Below are 15,160 nucleotides of genomic sequence, written 5' to 3' on the forward strand. Positions count from 1 at the left end.
CCCCTCTCCACAACTAGAGAAAGGCCATGCACAGCAACAAAGACACAGCACAGACAAAAATAGATATGTAAATAAATACTAGCTGTGGGATACATAAAGAAAATGGAAGTAGACGCACCAAGAACTGGATCCCTCCTCAAGAGAGCGGAAAATACATGATGATCAAGTAGGAGACATGGGACTGTGTGGGTGAGGGCGGAGTTCGGCAGTCTAAGTCAGGTGTGGACATGATCCTGAAGTTGCTGGACTCTGAAGCATGTGGGAGGAGGTGGCCGAAGTTCAGGGATGAGGCAGGCTGATATCCGTGGGAGAGTCAGGGGACAAGAAGATAGAGGCACAGGTGACCCGGCTGGGGGTACCATGAGGATGTTACGTGAGGGTGTGTGTACAGAGGTTGGTAGAAGTGGGAAAGAGGCCAGAAAGCAAGAGTCCTGGGAAGTCTCTGGAGGTCCAGTGGTTGGGACTCTGAGCTCTCACTGCTGAGGGAATGGGTTCACTTCCTGGTCAGGGAACTAAAATCTCTCTTTCACACACACACACACACACACACACACACAAGGCTAGACTCATCAGCAAATGGTGCAGCTCATTGAACTTGAGGGTGTGGCAGTGTTTCTCACATCTCCCAATGTGTGAATGCTCAGTTGTGTCTGACTTTGCAACCCCGTGGACTGCAGCCTGCCAGGCTCCTCTGTCCTTGGCATTTCCCAGGTTGCCATTTCCTCCTCCAAGGGATCTTTCTGACTTAGGGATTGAACCTGCATCTCCTGCATTGGCAGGTGGATTCTTTACCATTGAGCCACCTGCGAAGCCTTCTTCCATCTCCCAGTGGCCCTTGGTCTGGAGTCATTTAGTCTAGCTCAGAGACTATTACCAACTCAAGCTTGTTGGATTTTCCTAATCAATAGAAATCAATAAAAAGCCAGATGAGAAATTCAGGCAAGGCTTTATTGGAACTCGTACCACAGAACAACAGAGCAAGCACAAAGGGCAGATACCCATGCTGGCTTCTGGAGGAGGGGCGAGCAGGTCCCTTAAATGCAGCGAGGGCAGGGGCAGATCAATGGGTCTGCCTGCCCCACTGTGGAGGTACTGTGTGCAGGGATCATGTGTAGTACTTTTTGTAATTTCGCTTTTGCTCCAGGCAGGCAGGCACCTCAAAGGTGGCAGTTGGCTTTGGGCCTTTTCGTATTTTATTGTTTATAATTTGCCCCAACTGCCCATGCATGGAGTTATTTTTAGTCCCTTAAAGCTTCTTTGTATCTGCCATTCAAGGAGATGTTTGTCCAGGTGCAAGCACTGCAGCAAAGGGTCTCAGGTCCTACATCCCAGCCTGTCTCCAGGTGAGGAGCAACTCTTCAATTATGTCACCTAGGGTGGCCCCTCAGAACTGGGCAGCTGAGGGGCAGATCCCAGGCCTTCGTTTTCCTGTTAGATATGAACATCCAATCTCAGTAGGCTTTTTGTCTATGGCAGTTGTGGATAAACCTGACTCACACGACTCACACATCCATACTTACTATAACGCTTTGAAACCAATGTTTTTTTTCCCTTGTGTCAGTAGATCATTTCTTCATATTGATGGGGCATATTCCACTGATAAATATAACACTTTCTTAACCATCCATCTGTAGATGGATATTTGTTTTTGCTACCTAGTTGTAGGCTTTGAAGAATAAAGTTCCTGGAAATGTGAGAATTGCTGTTTAGTCATTAACTTATGTCTGCCTCTTTTGCGGACCTATGGACTGTAGCCTGCCAGGCTCTTCTGTCCATGGGATTTTCCAGGCGGACGGATTCTTTATCACTGAACCACCCAGGGAAGCCCAAATGTGCGAATACATACAAGTATTTCTGTGGACACAGGGTTTCCATTTCTCTTGTAATTACAGTGAGGAATAAGTGGATGATTAACTTTATCAACTGCCAGTGTTTCCAAGTTTTTTATTACTTTGCATTCCTACCAGCAATATATGAGAGTTCTGCTTTTCTTTGTATCTTCAGTTCAGTTCAGTCGCTCAGTCGTGTCCGACTCTCTGCGACCCCAAGAATCACAGCACGCCAGGCCTCCCTGTCCATCACCAACTCCCGGAGTTCACTCAAACTCATGTCCACAGAGTCGGTGATGCCATCCAGCCATCTCATTCTCGGTTGTCCCCTTCTCCTCCTGCAACACCTGGATATTGTCAGTCTTTTAATGCTACCCATGAAAATGAGTGTGCAGAGTGGCCTCACTGTGGTTTTCACTCGTATTTCCTTAAACAATAATACTGACGCTATTTTCATGTGCTTATTTACAATTCATATAGAACCCACCTGCAAAGTGGGAGACACAGATTTGATCCCTGGGTCAGGAAGATCCTCTGGAAAAGGAAATAGCAACCCACTCCAGTATTTTTGCTTGGGAAATCCCATGGACAGAGGAGCCTGGCAGGCTACATTTATGGGGTTGCCAAAGAGTCGGACCTGACTGACTGACTAAACAACACATGTAACAGTAAAGTATTGACCTACAAAAACTGAATGGCATGTTCATTTGAGTTACATGAGGTATAGGGGTCTCAATGGACGGGATCAATGTACTGTAATCCACAATAAGATACCATCCCTCCCAGAATACTTAACATCCATGGTGGTGTCTCAGATGTAAACAAAATTGGTTACTTCTCACTTTATGCTAATGAACATAATTTTTATATAAAAGATAATTTTTTGTTATGTCTTCCACATGATTTCCGGTCTTTTCTCATGTAATTCACCAAATTGTGTGACTTTTGTTTACTAATTCCTTTTGCTATTTTGTGCTTAAAGTTATTTGGAAAAGATCATGTAAATACATATGAGGATAAACCTAACACAAATATTTTCCTTCCCATCTGTATAAGTATGAAATGAATCAATTATTGTTGTGAATCCTTTCAGTGACATTTGGATTCACTTACAGTAGCATCTGTTTTCACTCTCTGGATCTGACCTCCTGGCTGATTTATTTCCATAGTGCTATTTTAGCCCCTGCCAGAAGGTGGCACTAGTGGTAAAGAACTTGCCTGCCAATGCAGAAGACAAAAGAGTCGCAGGGTCAATCCCTGGATTGGGAAGATCCCATGGAGAAAAGCATGGCAGCTGCCCACTCCAGCATTCTTGCATGGAGAATTCCATGGACATAGGAACCTGGTGAGCTACAGCCCACAGGGTTGCAAAGAGTGGGACACGACTGAAGTGACTTAGCACACACAGATGCCTGCATACAGCTGCATGATTGTAGCTTGTGAGACATGCCCTTCAAGACCCAACCCTGAAATAGGCAACTATTTTCTTCCCAAAACATTAGCATTAATTATATTTGTGATTACAGTATTTGCCAAATATAAACAATTGATATGTGAGAAAGAGAGATACAAAACAGTCTTCAATAAATCCTAGTCTATATGCATTGGATAACTTCAGAAATTAGGGCCTAAAATTTGCTCCTCTGTTAAGTATGGGTGATAGTATTGAGAATGTCTAGAGCTAAAAACACTTTAAATTACAACTATGTTCCCTCTGATTGCTTTTAAATGTACTGAAATTCCCCAATCACTTTATAGAATCCCAATTATTCTGAATTATGGTGGATTACTCATGGCGTTTCCCTCAACAAGAACACAGACACAAATTATCAAAGGATTCATACTGAAAACTGTATGGTTTTGACTCCAAAATAAAATGCTAGAAAATTGCATCTCAACTTCCTTTTTGTTTTGCATCTCAACTTTTAATATGCACTTTTCTTTTTCGCCTGCACTGCACAGCATTCGGGATCTTAATTCCCCAACCAAAGATGGAACCTGTGTCCCCTGCAATGGAGGTGTGGAGCTCTAACCACTAGACTGCCAGGGAATTCCCAATAAGCATTCTTTCTGACCCCTTGTGTGAAAAACATTTTCAAAGTTTGGTTTTTTGTTTTTCCCTCAACAATTGCCTGTACTTGAAATATCTTGCATGCTCTGCTTTTTTCGTCTTGAAAAATTGAGATAGTGAAATGAATAATTTAACTGTCACTAATATTAACTGAATAAGTGTCATTAATATATCAAGAGATGGTCTTTTGTTTCCAATGAAAATTTTGGTTTCAGGGGTGTTTTAAGTGTGTATCAAAACATCAAAATGTACACCTTAAACACATGCAGTGTGTATGTTCAGTCAATTATACTATCATGAAACAAATATTCAAAGCTTGTCACTTCCTAATAATTTTACTATGTTTTACTATTATCTGAGTCCTACAGATTATTGTAGTTCCTGGAGTTAGAATGATGTACTTCTAGCAACTCTTTCCAACTCCATGTTCAGTGATACCACGTTGGCAGTTTGAAATTGGCCAAAGTGAGAATATTTATATAAGGGAAATTGGAAAACACTACAAACCAAGACTTAATTGTGTTTTTGAAAGCCTAGGCTTAAGAATACATAAACAATGCAGATGAAACTTATATAAGTATATGGTATATATGGTAATTACATTGTACAGAATGCATAAAAATTAAGGAACAAAAGTGAGCTGATTATTTATTAATAAAAAGGTAAATAATCACAACATAAAAAAGTAAAATGAGGAAAAAAAGTAAAACAAGTATAGATATAAACAGATATTTCACCAAGAAGATATACAGATGGCAAATAAACACATTAAAAAAAATGTTCAACACCATGAATCCTTATGGAGATGTAACTAAAATTAGTGTTTCCTTACTAAAAGGGCAAATTCAAAAGACTGACCATATCAAGTACCGGCAAAAATGTGGAGGCATTTTACATAAACCTGGTGGGTATATAAAAGCAAACAATGATTTAAGGTCACCATTTAGCCATTTTGTAAGTTAAACATTCACCTATTCTGACTCAGGTATTATACTTTGAATTATTAACACAAGACAAGTGAAAATACAAACATACAGAATTACATAAAACTGTTCTATCAGCTTTACTTAGAATAGCCAAAAATGGAAGTAACCCAAATTCTCTTAACCAGATGAATGAATAAACAAATGAAATAAGTATAGAAAAGACACTTAGTTCAGCAATAAAAAGAATGAACTATTTTTATATAAATAATTGAAGAATCTCAAAATAATTATGAACCATGAATAAAATCAGAAAAAGTAAACATTTTAAGAATAAAATCATATATAATTCTAGAACACACAAAATAATCTATTGGAAGGTAAATCAATGATGGCCAAAACTTACATTATTGTGATTATGATGAGGTTCTCTTGGTTTACAAGTAAACTTTAAATTGCATACTTCAAATAGACACAGAATATTGCATGATGACTAGAATAAAAATTTATAAAATGGTTCAAAAGCAAAATATAGATATCCCACTCTTTTCAGAAAATCAGGCTTGGCAATCCTATATTGCTTCTCTTTCCTGATGACCTTGGAGCAACAGCCTTGCCTTAGTGGTAGCAAATACTGATGAGTAATAGATTCCTTCCCACCTGAGTTAACAGGAAGGCTGGCTGGTCACAGAGGCACACTGTGGACTAAGGGTTCTCCTTTCTCTCTCTGTTTCTCTGCCTCTGTGGCAAAGGGCTTTGGCTGAAAACCCCAGAGAAGCTATAAGAATCCAGAAAATCAATAGCTTATTTTCTTTGACAATGACCTCAGCCACAAAAGACACACGTGCCTGGAGGTTGGGAATTTCTGGGCATCTGTGAACAGTGATACTGCACAGTCACTGAAGCATCTGGGCACACTCCACCTACTTCACTGCAGTCTCCTCTGCTCCAGGGTACTTTACCAACAGGGTTCCCCCCAGCCCTGTAGTCTTACAGTGGCACTATCTAGTGAACTCTGGGGATCAGGGATGTGGTTCTTTCATAGGTTAACTGCTAAGCATTATGTGACATTCACTCTGAATAACAATTCATGTTCCCAGAAGTACTGGGGGTTGTCACAACTTCCTGGTTTCCCAGGGTGTTTTCTGAGCCCACAAAAAAACCCTGATACACAGTCCACAAATCAGGACCCCAAAGTTCTGCAGTCTTTCCTAGGAGACTTTGGGTAACAATGTATTTACATTGTGCCAAAACTAGAAAGAGAGCTATATTCTTCATTCATACTGACATGTGAGGCAAACAATGTACCTGACCCCCATGAAATCTGTGCCACCCTCAATGCTGGTAGAGCCTAGCTGTCTTCAGATCATCTCACACAGTGAATAGAACCCCCAGACCAAAGGGGGCTTAATATTAATGCCTTTATTATTGCAAAGTGCAAAGTAATGTGAGGCATGCAGTTCTCAGATTGGTTCCTCCAGTTCCTTCACACTTGGAGGCTGAGAAAATCCAAGAGAAGTGTCACTAGAAACTAACATGTCCCTGAAAATGCAGGCCTTTCTGTCAAGTCACCAACAGAATTCAGACTGGGTCCACTGGGCCCAAACTGAATGAGGTTCACGCTCTACTGTGGAAATGAGAAGGGAAAGAGGATGCCATAAGAGCTAAGACTACTCATTACTTCCATCAACTAAGGGGATGGGACAGAGGTCAGCTTACCTAAGCATGTTGGGAGGTAATTTTTGCACACTGTGGACCTGCCAGGTGATAGAGATGAAAATGAATTCTTCCACAGAACTGGCAGTGACATAAAACTGGTCCTTGGAGGTAAGAAACTGTAACACAACTCCTAAGAGATTCTCACATAACTGGAACTTTAGGGGAATGCCCCTACTGAAGATTTTCTGATATATGAGCTTTAATTCAGGTAGATGGCTCCCTCACAGCTTCTTTCCTCCAGTGTAATTATACTAGAAGTAAACTGCATCTGCCAGCACATCTAAGGCCTTTCACTAGTGTGAAGTCTCTAGTATTGAATGAGGCCATATTAGCAGCTAACAGACTGCCCACATTCACGGCCTCTTAAGATATTTTTCTTAATAACTCTCTAATGCTGAATGAGGCTGGAACTTTGGCTAAAGGATTTTCTACTGTCCCCAGACTCATGAGATCTTTCTCCAGTGTGAATTTTCAGGTGTTCATTGAGGTTAGATTTGCAATTAAAAGATTTCCCACGTTCCTTTCTCTGATGAGGCTGTTCTCCAGTGTGACCTTTCCGGTGGTAAATGAGGCTAAATTTTCGGCTAAAAGATTTCCCACATTCATGACATTCATAAGGCCTCTCTCCAGTATGAATTCTCTGATGTTGAATGAGGATGGATCTTTGAGTAAAAGATTGTCCACATTCTGCACAATCATAAGGCCTTTCTCCAGAGTGAACTCTCAGGTGGTTAATGAGGTTAGATTTGCAGCTAAAGGATTTTGCACATTCCTGACACTGATAAGGCCTCTCTCCAGTGTGAACTCTCAGGTGGATAATGAGGTTAGATTTGCAGCTAAATGATTTTCCACATTCCCTACACTCATAAGGCCTTTCTCCTGTGTGGATTTTCTGATGTGAACTGAGGCTAGAGCTTTGCTTAAAGGATTTCCCACATTTACTGCACTCATAAGGTCTTTCTCCAGTATGAAGTCTCCTGTGATGAATCAGGGTGGAGCTTCGGCTAAAAGATTTTCCGCATTCACCACACTGATGAAGCCGTTCTCCACAGTGACCTTTCTGATTTTGAACAAGGTTGGATCTGTGACTAAAAGATTTTCCACATTCTTTGTACTCATAAGGTTTTTCTCCAGTGTGAACTTTCCTGTGGGTCTTCAGGCTGTTGCTTCGGGTAAAGGATTTTCCACATTCATGGCATTCATAAGGTCTTTCTCCAGTGTGGATTTTCTGGTGTTGAATGAGATTCCACCTTCGGGTAGAGGTTTTTCCACATTTGCTGCACTCATAAAGCCCTTCTCTAGTTAGGACTTGTTGGTGCTCAACAAGTGTTTCTGTGCAGTTGAGGATTTTTTTGCCTTCTCCCCAGTTCCGATGCCTTTCCCCACTGTGAAAGACAGCCTCATACTCATTATTGTTGTTTGGGTTCTCATTAGTGTGAGTGACCGGTTGATAGAAAAATCCCATGCTGGCTAAGTCATCTTTCCTTATTCCCTCAGACAAAAAGGATTCCCCTGACACATGGGTTCTGCAGCTCTTTATAATCAAGGCTGTGTCCACAGAAGTTCTGATGGGTATCTGTCTAATGTGTTGTCCCTGATATTGCTGAAGGTTGGCAGAGATATAGAATCGATCCCCACAAGTGTACGGTTTCTGCCCAAGATGTGCTTCCTGATGCTCAGGCAAGTGAAAATTATCTCTCAAGACTGGGCCACACTTCTCAAAAGGCTGGCCCTTCTGGGGAGATGAATCTGCCTTGAGAGTCTTGATCTGTGACACTCCTTCTACAGAAATGCTTTTTTCAGAAGGTGCTCCCTTATCTTCTACTCCATGCCAACAGCCTGAAATTAAAGAAGTGATGGTGAAGTACACGTTAACCTTTTTTAGAAGACATCACAAAAGTAACTTGATACAACAAAGAATCAGTCCATGAAACTGTTTTCAAGAAAAAGAAGTTGAGGTCACCTTAAGAAAGCAACTTCTGTACACCACTCAGTCCTTAGGTCACATAATGGTACAGGCTTCAATAGGCACAGGACACAAAGAAAGGCCCAAGGGAAAGGCACATGCCACAGATCATTCTTTGTCAACGGCCTTATTTTTTTGGCCATGACACCTGGCATGTGGGATGCATGGATTGAATCAGTGTCCCCTGCAGTGGAAGCACAGTCTTAACCACTGGGCCACCAGGGAAGGCATGTCAATAGTTTTTAGCAAGATTATATCTGCTGATGACATGTGATGCCGTGCAGAAGTCTATTTCAGGTCCAGAAAAATCTGACTGGAACAAAGGTTAACAGGTGTAAGGATTATTATATAGGTGCCTACTTTAGAACACTATAAAGGGGAAAGCACTGAGGAGGGAACAGTGTGAGGAATAAGTAAGGGAAGCAGTTCAGAGAGGTAGACAGGAGCTCTCAGGTGGAGTCAGAATAAAAACAACCAACAGAAATGACAAGTCAGTAAAGTGCCAAGAATGGAGAAGGAAAGATGGAGGTGAGCTTGGTCACTGGCAATGGCACCAAAACAGAAGTAAAACAAGAGAGATTCTAGATATGACTTCAACCAAGCCCTGATGTCATGTCCTCTCCCATCTGCTATTCATCTGGGTCAGGTCCCCTCTGGGCCCATCTTGTGGAGAGTGGAATCATATGCATCCTGGGAAGCAAAAAAGACTCTTCCTCTAGCCCCAGCTGAGCTATTGCATGAGAGCTGGATGATACAACTTCAAAGGGAAGGACAGGACAAGTCAGCAGCCAATACTCGCCCAAAAAACTCAGGACATAACAGATCACAGGAAACATATTTCAAATATTACAAATAGTACCTATGGACACAACAAAAGAGTGTCAGAGTAGTAAAGATGGCAGAGTAGTAAGATGCAGGAGTAAGCAAGCAGGAAGATGGCAGAGTAGTAAAACCAGGTGTTTTCCCACCTGGACAACAACTACAGTGGTAGAATCAGTCTGATGTAACCACTTTGTAATGCAAAATTGCTTTATGTCATTTGGAGCTCTTACTATTACTCTGATATTAACAAAAAAGGCACACAAAGACACTAAAAGAAACCTACAGGGGAATATATTTGATGATTATCAGTGTAAAATTTATCAATAGAATACTAGCAAACTGTATTCAGCAGCACAATAAAAAGATGGTATGCCACAAACAACTGAAATTTATGTCTAGAATGCCAGGATGATTCAACATACAAAGTTTGATCAATGTAATCAAAGAAAGGGAAAAAATGTTATCACCTCAGTCAATGTACAAAACACATCTGACAAAATTTAACACCCTTTTATGATGAAAATACTCAACTAGGAAACTATGAATAGAAGGAAACTAGCAGTATTCTTGCCTGGAGAATCCCAGGGACGGGGGAGCCTGGTGGGCTGCCGTCTATGGGGTCGCACAGAGTTGAACACGACTGAAGCGACTTAGCAGCAGCAGCAGCAGCAGTATTCTTGCCTGGAGAATCCCAGGGACAAGGGAGCCTGGTGGGCTGCTGTCTATGGGGTCGCACAGAGTTGGACACGACTGAAGCGATTTAGCAGCAGCAGCAGCTTAACATAATGGAAGCAAAAAATTAAAAACCCACAGCAAACATCAAACTCAATAGTAAAAGACTGAAAACTATTTTTCCAAGATCACAAATAAGAAAAGAATGCCAGCTTCCAACACTACTATTCAACGTACTATTAGAAATTCTAGACAGACCAATTAGGCAAGAAAGACAAAAGTCATCCAAAAGAGAAAAGAAGGAAGTAATAAATCACCACATCTCATGAAATCTTAAAGATTCCACCACAAAACTATTAGAATAAATTAAGTTAGCAAAGAAAGAGAATATAAAATGGAACAAAAAATCAGTTATATTTCTATACACTAACAAGCAACAGGAAACTAAGAAAACAATTCCACTGATAAAAGTATTTGTCAAAAGAATAAATTACCAAATTTAACCAAGGAAGTAAGATTTGTTCATTAAAAATTACAAAACATAGCTAAAAGAATTACAGACAATAAATGGAAAAACTTCTATGCTCATGGATTGGAACACTTAATATTGAAGATATCAAAACTATCCCCCCAAAAAGCAACCAAACTATCCACAACACCTACATATTCAGTGCAATCCTATCAAAAATCCAGTGAGAATCTCTGTGGTAACAGAAAAATTCATCCTAAAATTCATATGGAATCTCAAGGGACATGAAATAGCCAAAACAAATTTGAAAAAGAAGAACAAAGTTGGAGGAGTCACACATCTAAATATCAAATACCTCTGTAAAGCTACAGTAATCAAAACAGTGTGATACTGGAATCCAGGCAGACATATAGACCAATGAAAGAGAATAAAGAGCTCAAAAATAAGCTTGTTCATATAAGTTCAAACAGTTTTCAAAAAGAAGGCCAATATCATTTGAAAAGGAAAAACAGACTTTTCAACACATGATGCCAGGAAAACGGAATATCCACATGCATAAGAATGAAGTTGCATGGTACATAAATTAACTCAAAATGGATCAAAGATCTAAAGTTAACAGCGACAACCGCAAAACTCTGAAAAGAAAACATAATGGAAAAGCTTCAAGACAACTGCATTTGGCAATGATTTCTTAGTTATGACATTAAAGGTACAAGCAACAAAAGAAAAACAAACTGGACTTCGTCAAAATGAAAAATTTTGGTACATCAAAGGATGCCATGAACATAAGAATGAGGCAACTCACAGAATGGGAGAAAATATTTGCAAATCACATATCCAATGAAGGGTTAACACTCAAAATAAAGACAGAATTCCTAAAACTCAACAACAAAAATCAATCAACTTGATTCAAAAATTCTCAAAAGACTTTTTGAAGAGACACTTCTCCAAAGAAGATAAACAATAAGCACATGAAAAGATGCTCAACATCATTAGTCGTTAGAAAAATGCAAATCAAAACACAATGAGATACCACTTCACACTAATTATAATGGTTATTACTCAAAAAAACAAAAAAGAAATGTATGCAAGAAGAGGAGAAATTGGTACCTTTGTGCAGCTGCTATGGAAAACACTATGGTGATTTTTCAAAAAATTAAAAAAGAAAAAAACTATCACAGATACAGAAATTCTGGTTGTGGGTATGTATATACCTAAAAGAATTGAAGCAAGGACACTAAAAGAAATCTGCATACCCATGTCATAACACCATGATTCACGAGAAACAAAAGGCAGAAGCACCCAACTGTCCACTGATGGAATACTGAGTAAACAAAATCTGTACATACAATATTACTTAGTCATAAAAAGGAAAGAAATTCTGACACATGCTACAACATAGATAAACCTTTAACATATTATGCTGGACGGAGGAGTCTGGTGGGCTGCAGTCCATGGGGTCGCGGAGAGTCGGACACGACTGAGCGACTTCACTTTGACTTTCCTGCATTGGAGAAGGAAATGGCAACCCACTCCAGTGTTCTTTCTTGCCTAGAGAGTCCCAGGGACGGGGGAGCCTGGTGGGCTGCCCGTCTATGGGGTCGCACAGAGTCGGACATGACTGATGTGACTTAGCAGCAGCAGCAGCAAGCCAAACATCAAAGGAGAACTACTGTCTGATTCTACCTACATGACACACTCAATCAATTCATAGATACAGAAAGTAGAATGGTGGCTGTCAATGGATGAAAGAAGTTAGATTAATGGGTATGAAGTTTCAGTTGGATGATGAAAAAGTTTTATGGATGCAGGATTGTGATGGCTGCACAATGAGAATGGACTAAATGCCATTTAGTCCATTAGGCAAATGTTTTGTATATTTTGCAACAACAAAAATAAAGTAAAAAAACACCTAACTAAAGGATCTGTAAGTAGTACTTACATTTGTGTAAGCAGTGACTATGTAAGTGACTACACTTCCAGCACAGTCAGAAACAAATGTGAGCTGTAGGAAAGAAGGGTGCTATACTAGGGTGCTATGGTGCTAGAGAGTCACCCAGTGAGGCAGAGGGCAAGACACTGGAGTCCATTAGGCCGACAAAACAACAGTGATACCAAACCCTTCCCTAGGAGGCTTTGGGGCAGTAGGTGCTGTGGTGACACAGATGAGAAGGAGAGCACTCAGCCCAGCCCTTGTAAACACAGCACAAATCCAGGGAACTGGGGACACACCTGCCCCTGGAGATAAGAGAAGCACAGAGCTTGGCCCAGGGCACAGGGGCAGGTGGAAGAGCTTACCCAGTGAGGATGTAAGTGCAAAGTTCTCCAGCATCACATCGTGGTACAGGCATCTCTGAGCCTCATCAAGGAGAGCCCATTCCTCCCAGGAGAAGTACACAGCCACATCCTCAAAGGTCACACTGTCCTGCCAGGATACAGACAGATGAGACCATCAACTGCCTCACTCCTGAAGACCCACAATCCACCTCCTCACACATCTACCCCATCTCCATCTTCCTCCTAAGAGCTCAGAAGACATTCTGGACCTTGGTGCCATAGCTGTCTGCTCTCTCCTCACTCTCCCACTAACCACTCTGTTCACGCTGCTGTCCACTCTGCAACCAGTGGAGCCTGTAAAGACTCAGAAGAAATCACCTCCCTAATTGATCAGATCAGTCATCTGATCCACACCTCCCACTGCCTCCAGAATAGATGCCCGACTTCACATACAGTCATTCCAGGTCAGACTGCTGCTCCCCACACCCAGTCTGTTCTCGCCAGGAAGGAAGGAGACCTGCAATTCCCTGAAACAACTTAGCCTCACCTCCAAGCACTTCCTGTTTTTGTGACAAGCTTCCACATCTTTCTATTGGTGGCCTGAAATGGGAACCCTTTCATATAACACTTAGACTGGACTCAGGACTGAGCTCGGATTCTCCAAGGTCTGCACACCCAAGGGCTGGGAAAATGCCAGGTGACAAGTTTCATGACAACCCAAATTTGGAGAAAATTAGAGGGCTTCCCTGGTGGCTCAGACAGTAAAGAATCTGCCTCTGATGCGGAATATCTGGTTTCGATCCCTGGGTCGGGAAGATCCCCCGGAGAAGGGAATGGCAACCCAGTCAGGTATTCTTGCCTGGGGAATTCCATGGACAAAAGAGCCTGTCGGGCTACAGTCCATGGGGTCGCAATGAGTCGGACACGACTGAGCGACTAATACAGTGTTGCGACCAATGAGGGTTAAACTCCACTTACCCGATTAGGTTCTAAAAGCACCTCTGCAGCCATGGAAACCTGTGGGAAGAGGAAGGTCTTAAAGGGATGTGATCCTGGCAATTTTCCAGAGGCTCAGGCCTTCCCTGCACACCTGGCGGCACCCGAACCAAGTACCTGGGGACGAGCCTCTAACCTCTGTACTGACTTTCAGCAGCTGAGTGTTCTGTTCCCTGCAGACATCAAAGGGCTCCAGGGTTCCCGGTCCTCCCGCCTCGGTCCGACCTTCAAGCCTCTGCACCTGGGGGTTCCGCAGCCTGTCACCCTCTCCCATGCACCATCAAACTGTTCGTCAGACACAGGGCCCCCCACACGACCGCCTCACCGCCTGTATCCCGGGGCCGGAGTTGTGGGCACGTGAGGAGGCTTCCCACACTCGGAGCTTTAGTGTCCGGTGGGTCGAGGGCGATGCGGGCCCGCAGGACAGCGTTTACCTGAAGCAGGTCGCTCAGGGCAACTGCCGCTACGAAGCCGCTGGGCCTGGTAAATCCTGGCCCGGACGGACCCGGCACAGCGTCTCCAAGCCGCCCCGCAGGCGGCGACGTGCCCGACTCTAGAACCGCCTCCAGTAACTGGGTACAAATCAATCCTCTTCCCGCCCCTTCTCTGTTACTTCATGCCCGATTCTACGCACTCGGCCTTAGGACCCAGATAACAACCGAAAAGACCGCAACGAAAACACCACAAGTCCCCCCTCACCACGTTCCAGAAATGCTGAAGTTCTGGGCGTTCATTGGGTAATCTTAGCTGCCTCTCAACGCGTGGCTTTCTGGGTAATGGAGTTCCCGCTGCCACACAGGCCGGCGGGAGGGTCGTATTTGCTTGAATCTCCCCTGGAAAGGCAGCAAGCAATCTCTAGGGCTGCTGAGAACAGACCTCCCTGTTTTTCTAGGTCGGGGATAGGCTTCGCTTCCTCTTAAAGAGGCGAAGGCCAACTTCTGCGGAGTTTGAAGTGGATTTCGAAAGCCTTAATGAGATCAGTTCAGTTCAGTTCAGTCGCTCAGTCGTGTCCGACTCTTTGCGACCCCATGAATCGCAGCACGCCAGGCCTCCCTGTCCATCACCAACTCCCGGAGTTCACTCAAACTCATGTCCATCGAGTCGGTGATGCCATCCAGCCATCTCATTCTCTGTCGTCCCCGTCTCCTCCCACCCCCAATCCCTCCTAGCATCAGACTTTTCCAGTGAGTCAATTCGTCGCATGAGGTGGCCAAAGTACTGGAGTTTCAGTTTTAGCATCAGTCCTTCCAATGAACACCCAGGATTGATCTCCTCTAGAATGGACTGGTTGGATCTCCTTGCAGTCCAAGGGACTCTCAAGAGATAGTGATCTTTTTAAGTGCTTAGATAATTCAGATTCCGTGCAGTCGACTCTAGTGAACATACACTGGTAGATGCAAGAGTCCTTGAAATGCA

At 42.7% G+C, this 15,160-nt stretch overlaps 1 protein-coding gene across 6 annotated transcripts; it reads right to left on the reverse strand.

The window, feature by feature from the left end:
- Positions 1-4,534: 4,534 nt before the first annotated feature.
- On the reverse strand, positions 4,535-14,436 carry LOC129546370 (uncharacterized). Of its 6 annotated transcripts, XM_088830361.1 has the most exons (5): positions 14,179-14,340; positions 13,881-13,985; positions 13,727-13,765; positions 12,770-12,896; positions 4,535-8,381 (listed from the first exon to the last, which is right to left on the reverse strand). In XM_088830361.1, exons 3-5 carry the CDS (start codon positions 13,757-13,759, stop codon positions 6,931-6,933), a joined length of 1,611 nt encoding a protein of 536 aa, XP_088686487.1. In that variant the 5' UTR covers positions 13,760-13,765; positions 13,881-13,985; positions 14,179-14,340; the 3' UTR covers positions 4,535-6,930. The 6 variants fall into 6 exon arrangements, with proteins under 6 accessions (XP_088686487.1, XP_088686483.1, XP_055267240.2 ...); XM_088830357.1 differs by lacking the exon at positions 13,881-13,985 and having other exon boundaries at positions 14,070-14,436; XM_055411265.2 differs by having other exon boundaries at positions 13,881-14,436.
- Positions 14,437-15,160: the final 724 nt, after the last annotated feature.

Source organism: Moschus berezovskii, chromosome 22, assembly GCF_049115385.1.
Source record: "Moschus berezovskii isolate FMDL1 chromosome 22, NW_MosBer_1.0, whole genome shotgun sequence".
NCBI classification, from domain to species: domain Eukaryota; kingdom Metazoa; phylum Chordata; class Mammalia; order Artiodactyla; family Moschidae; genus Moschus; species Moschus berezovskii.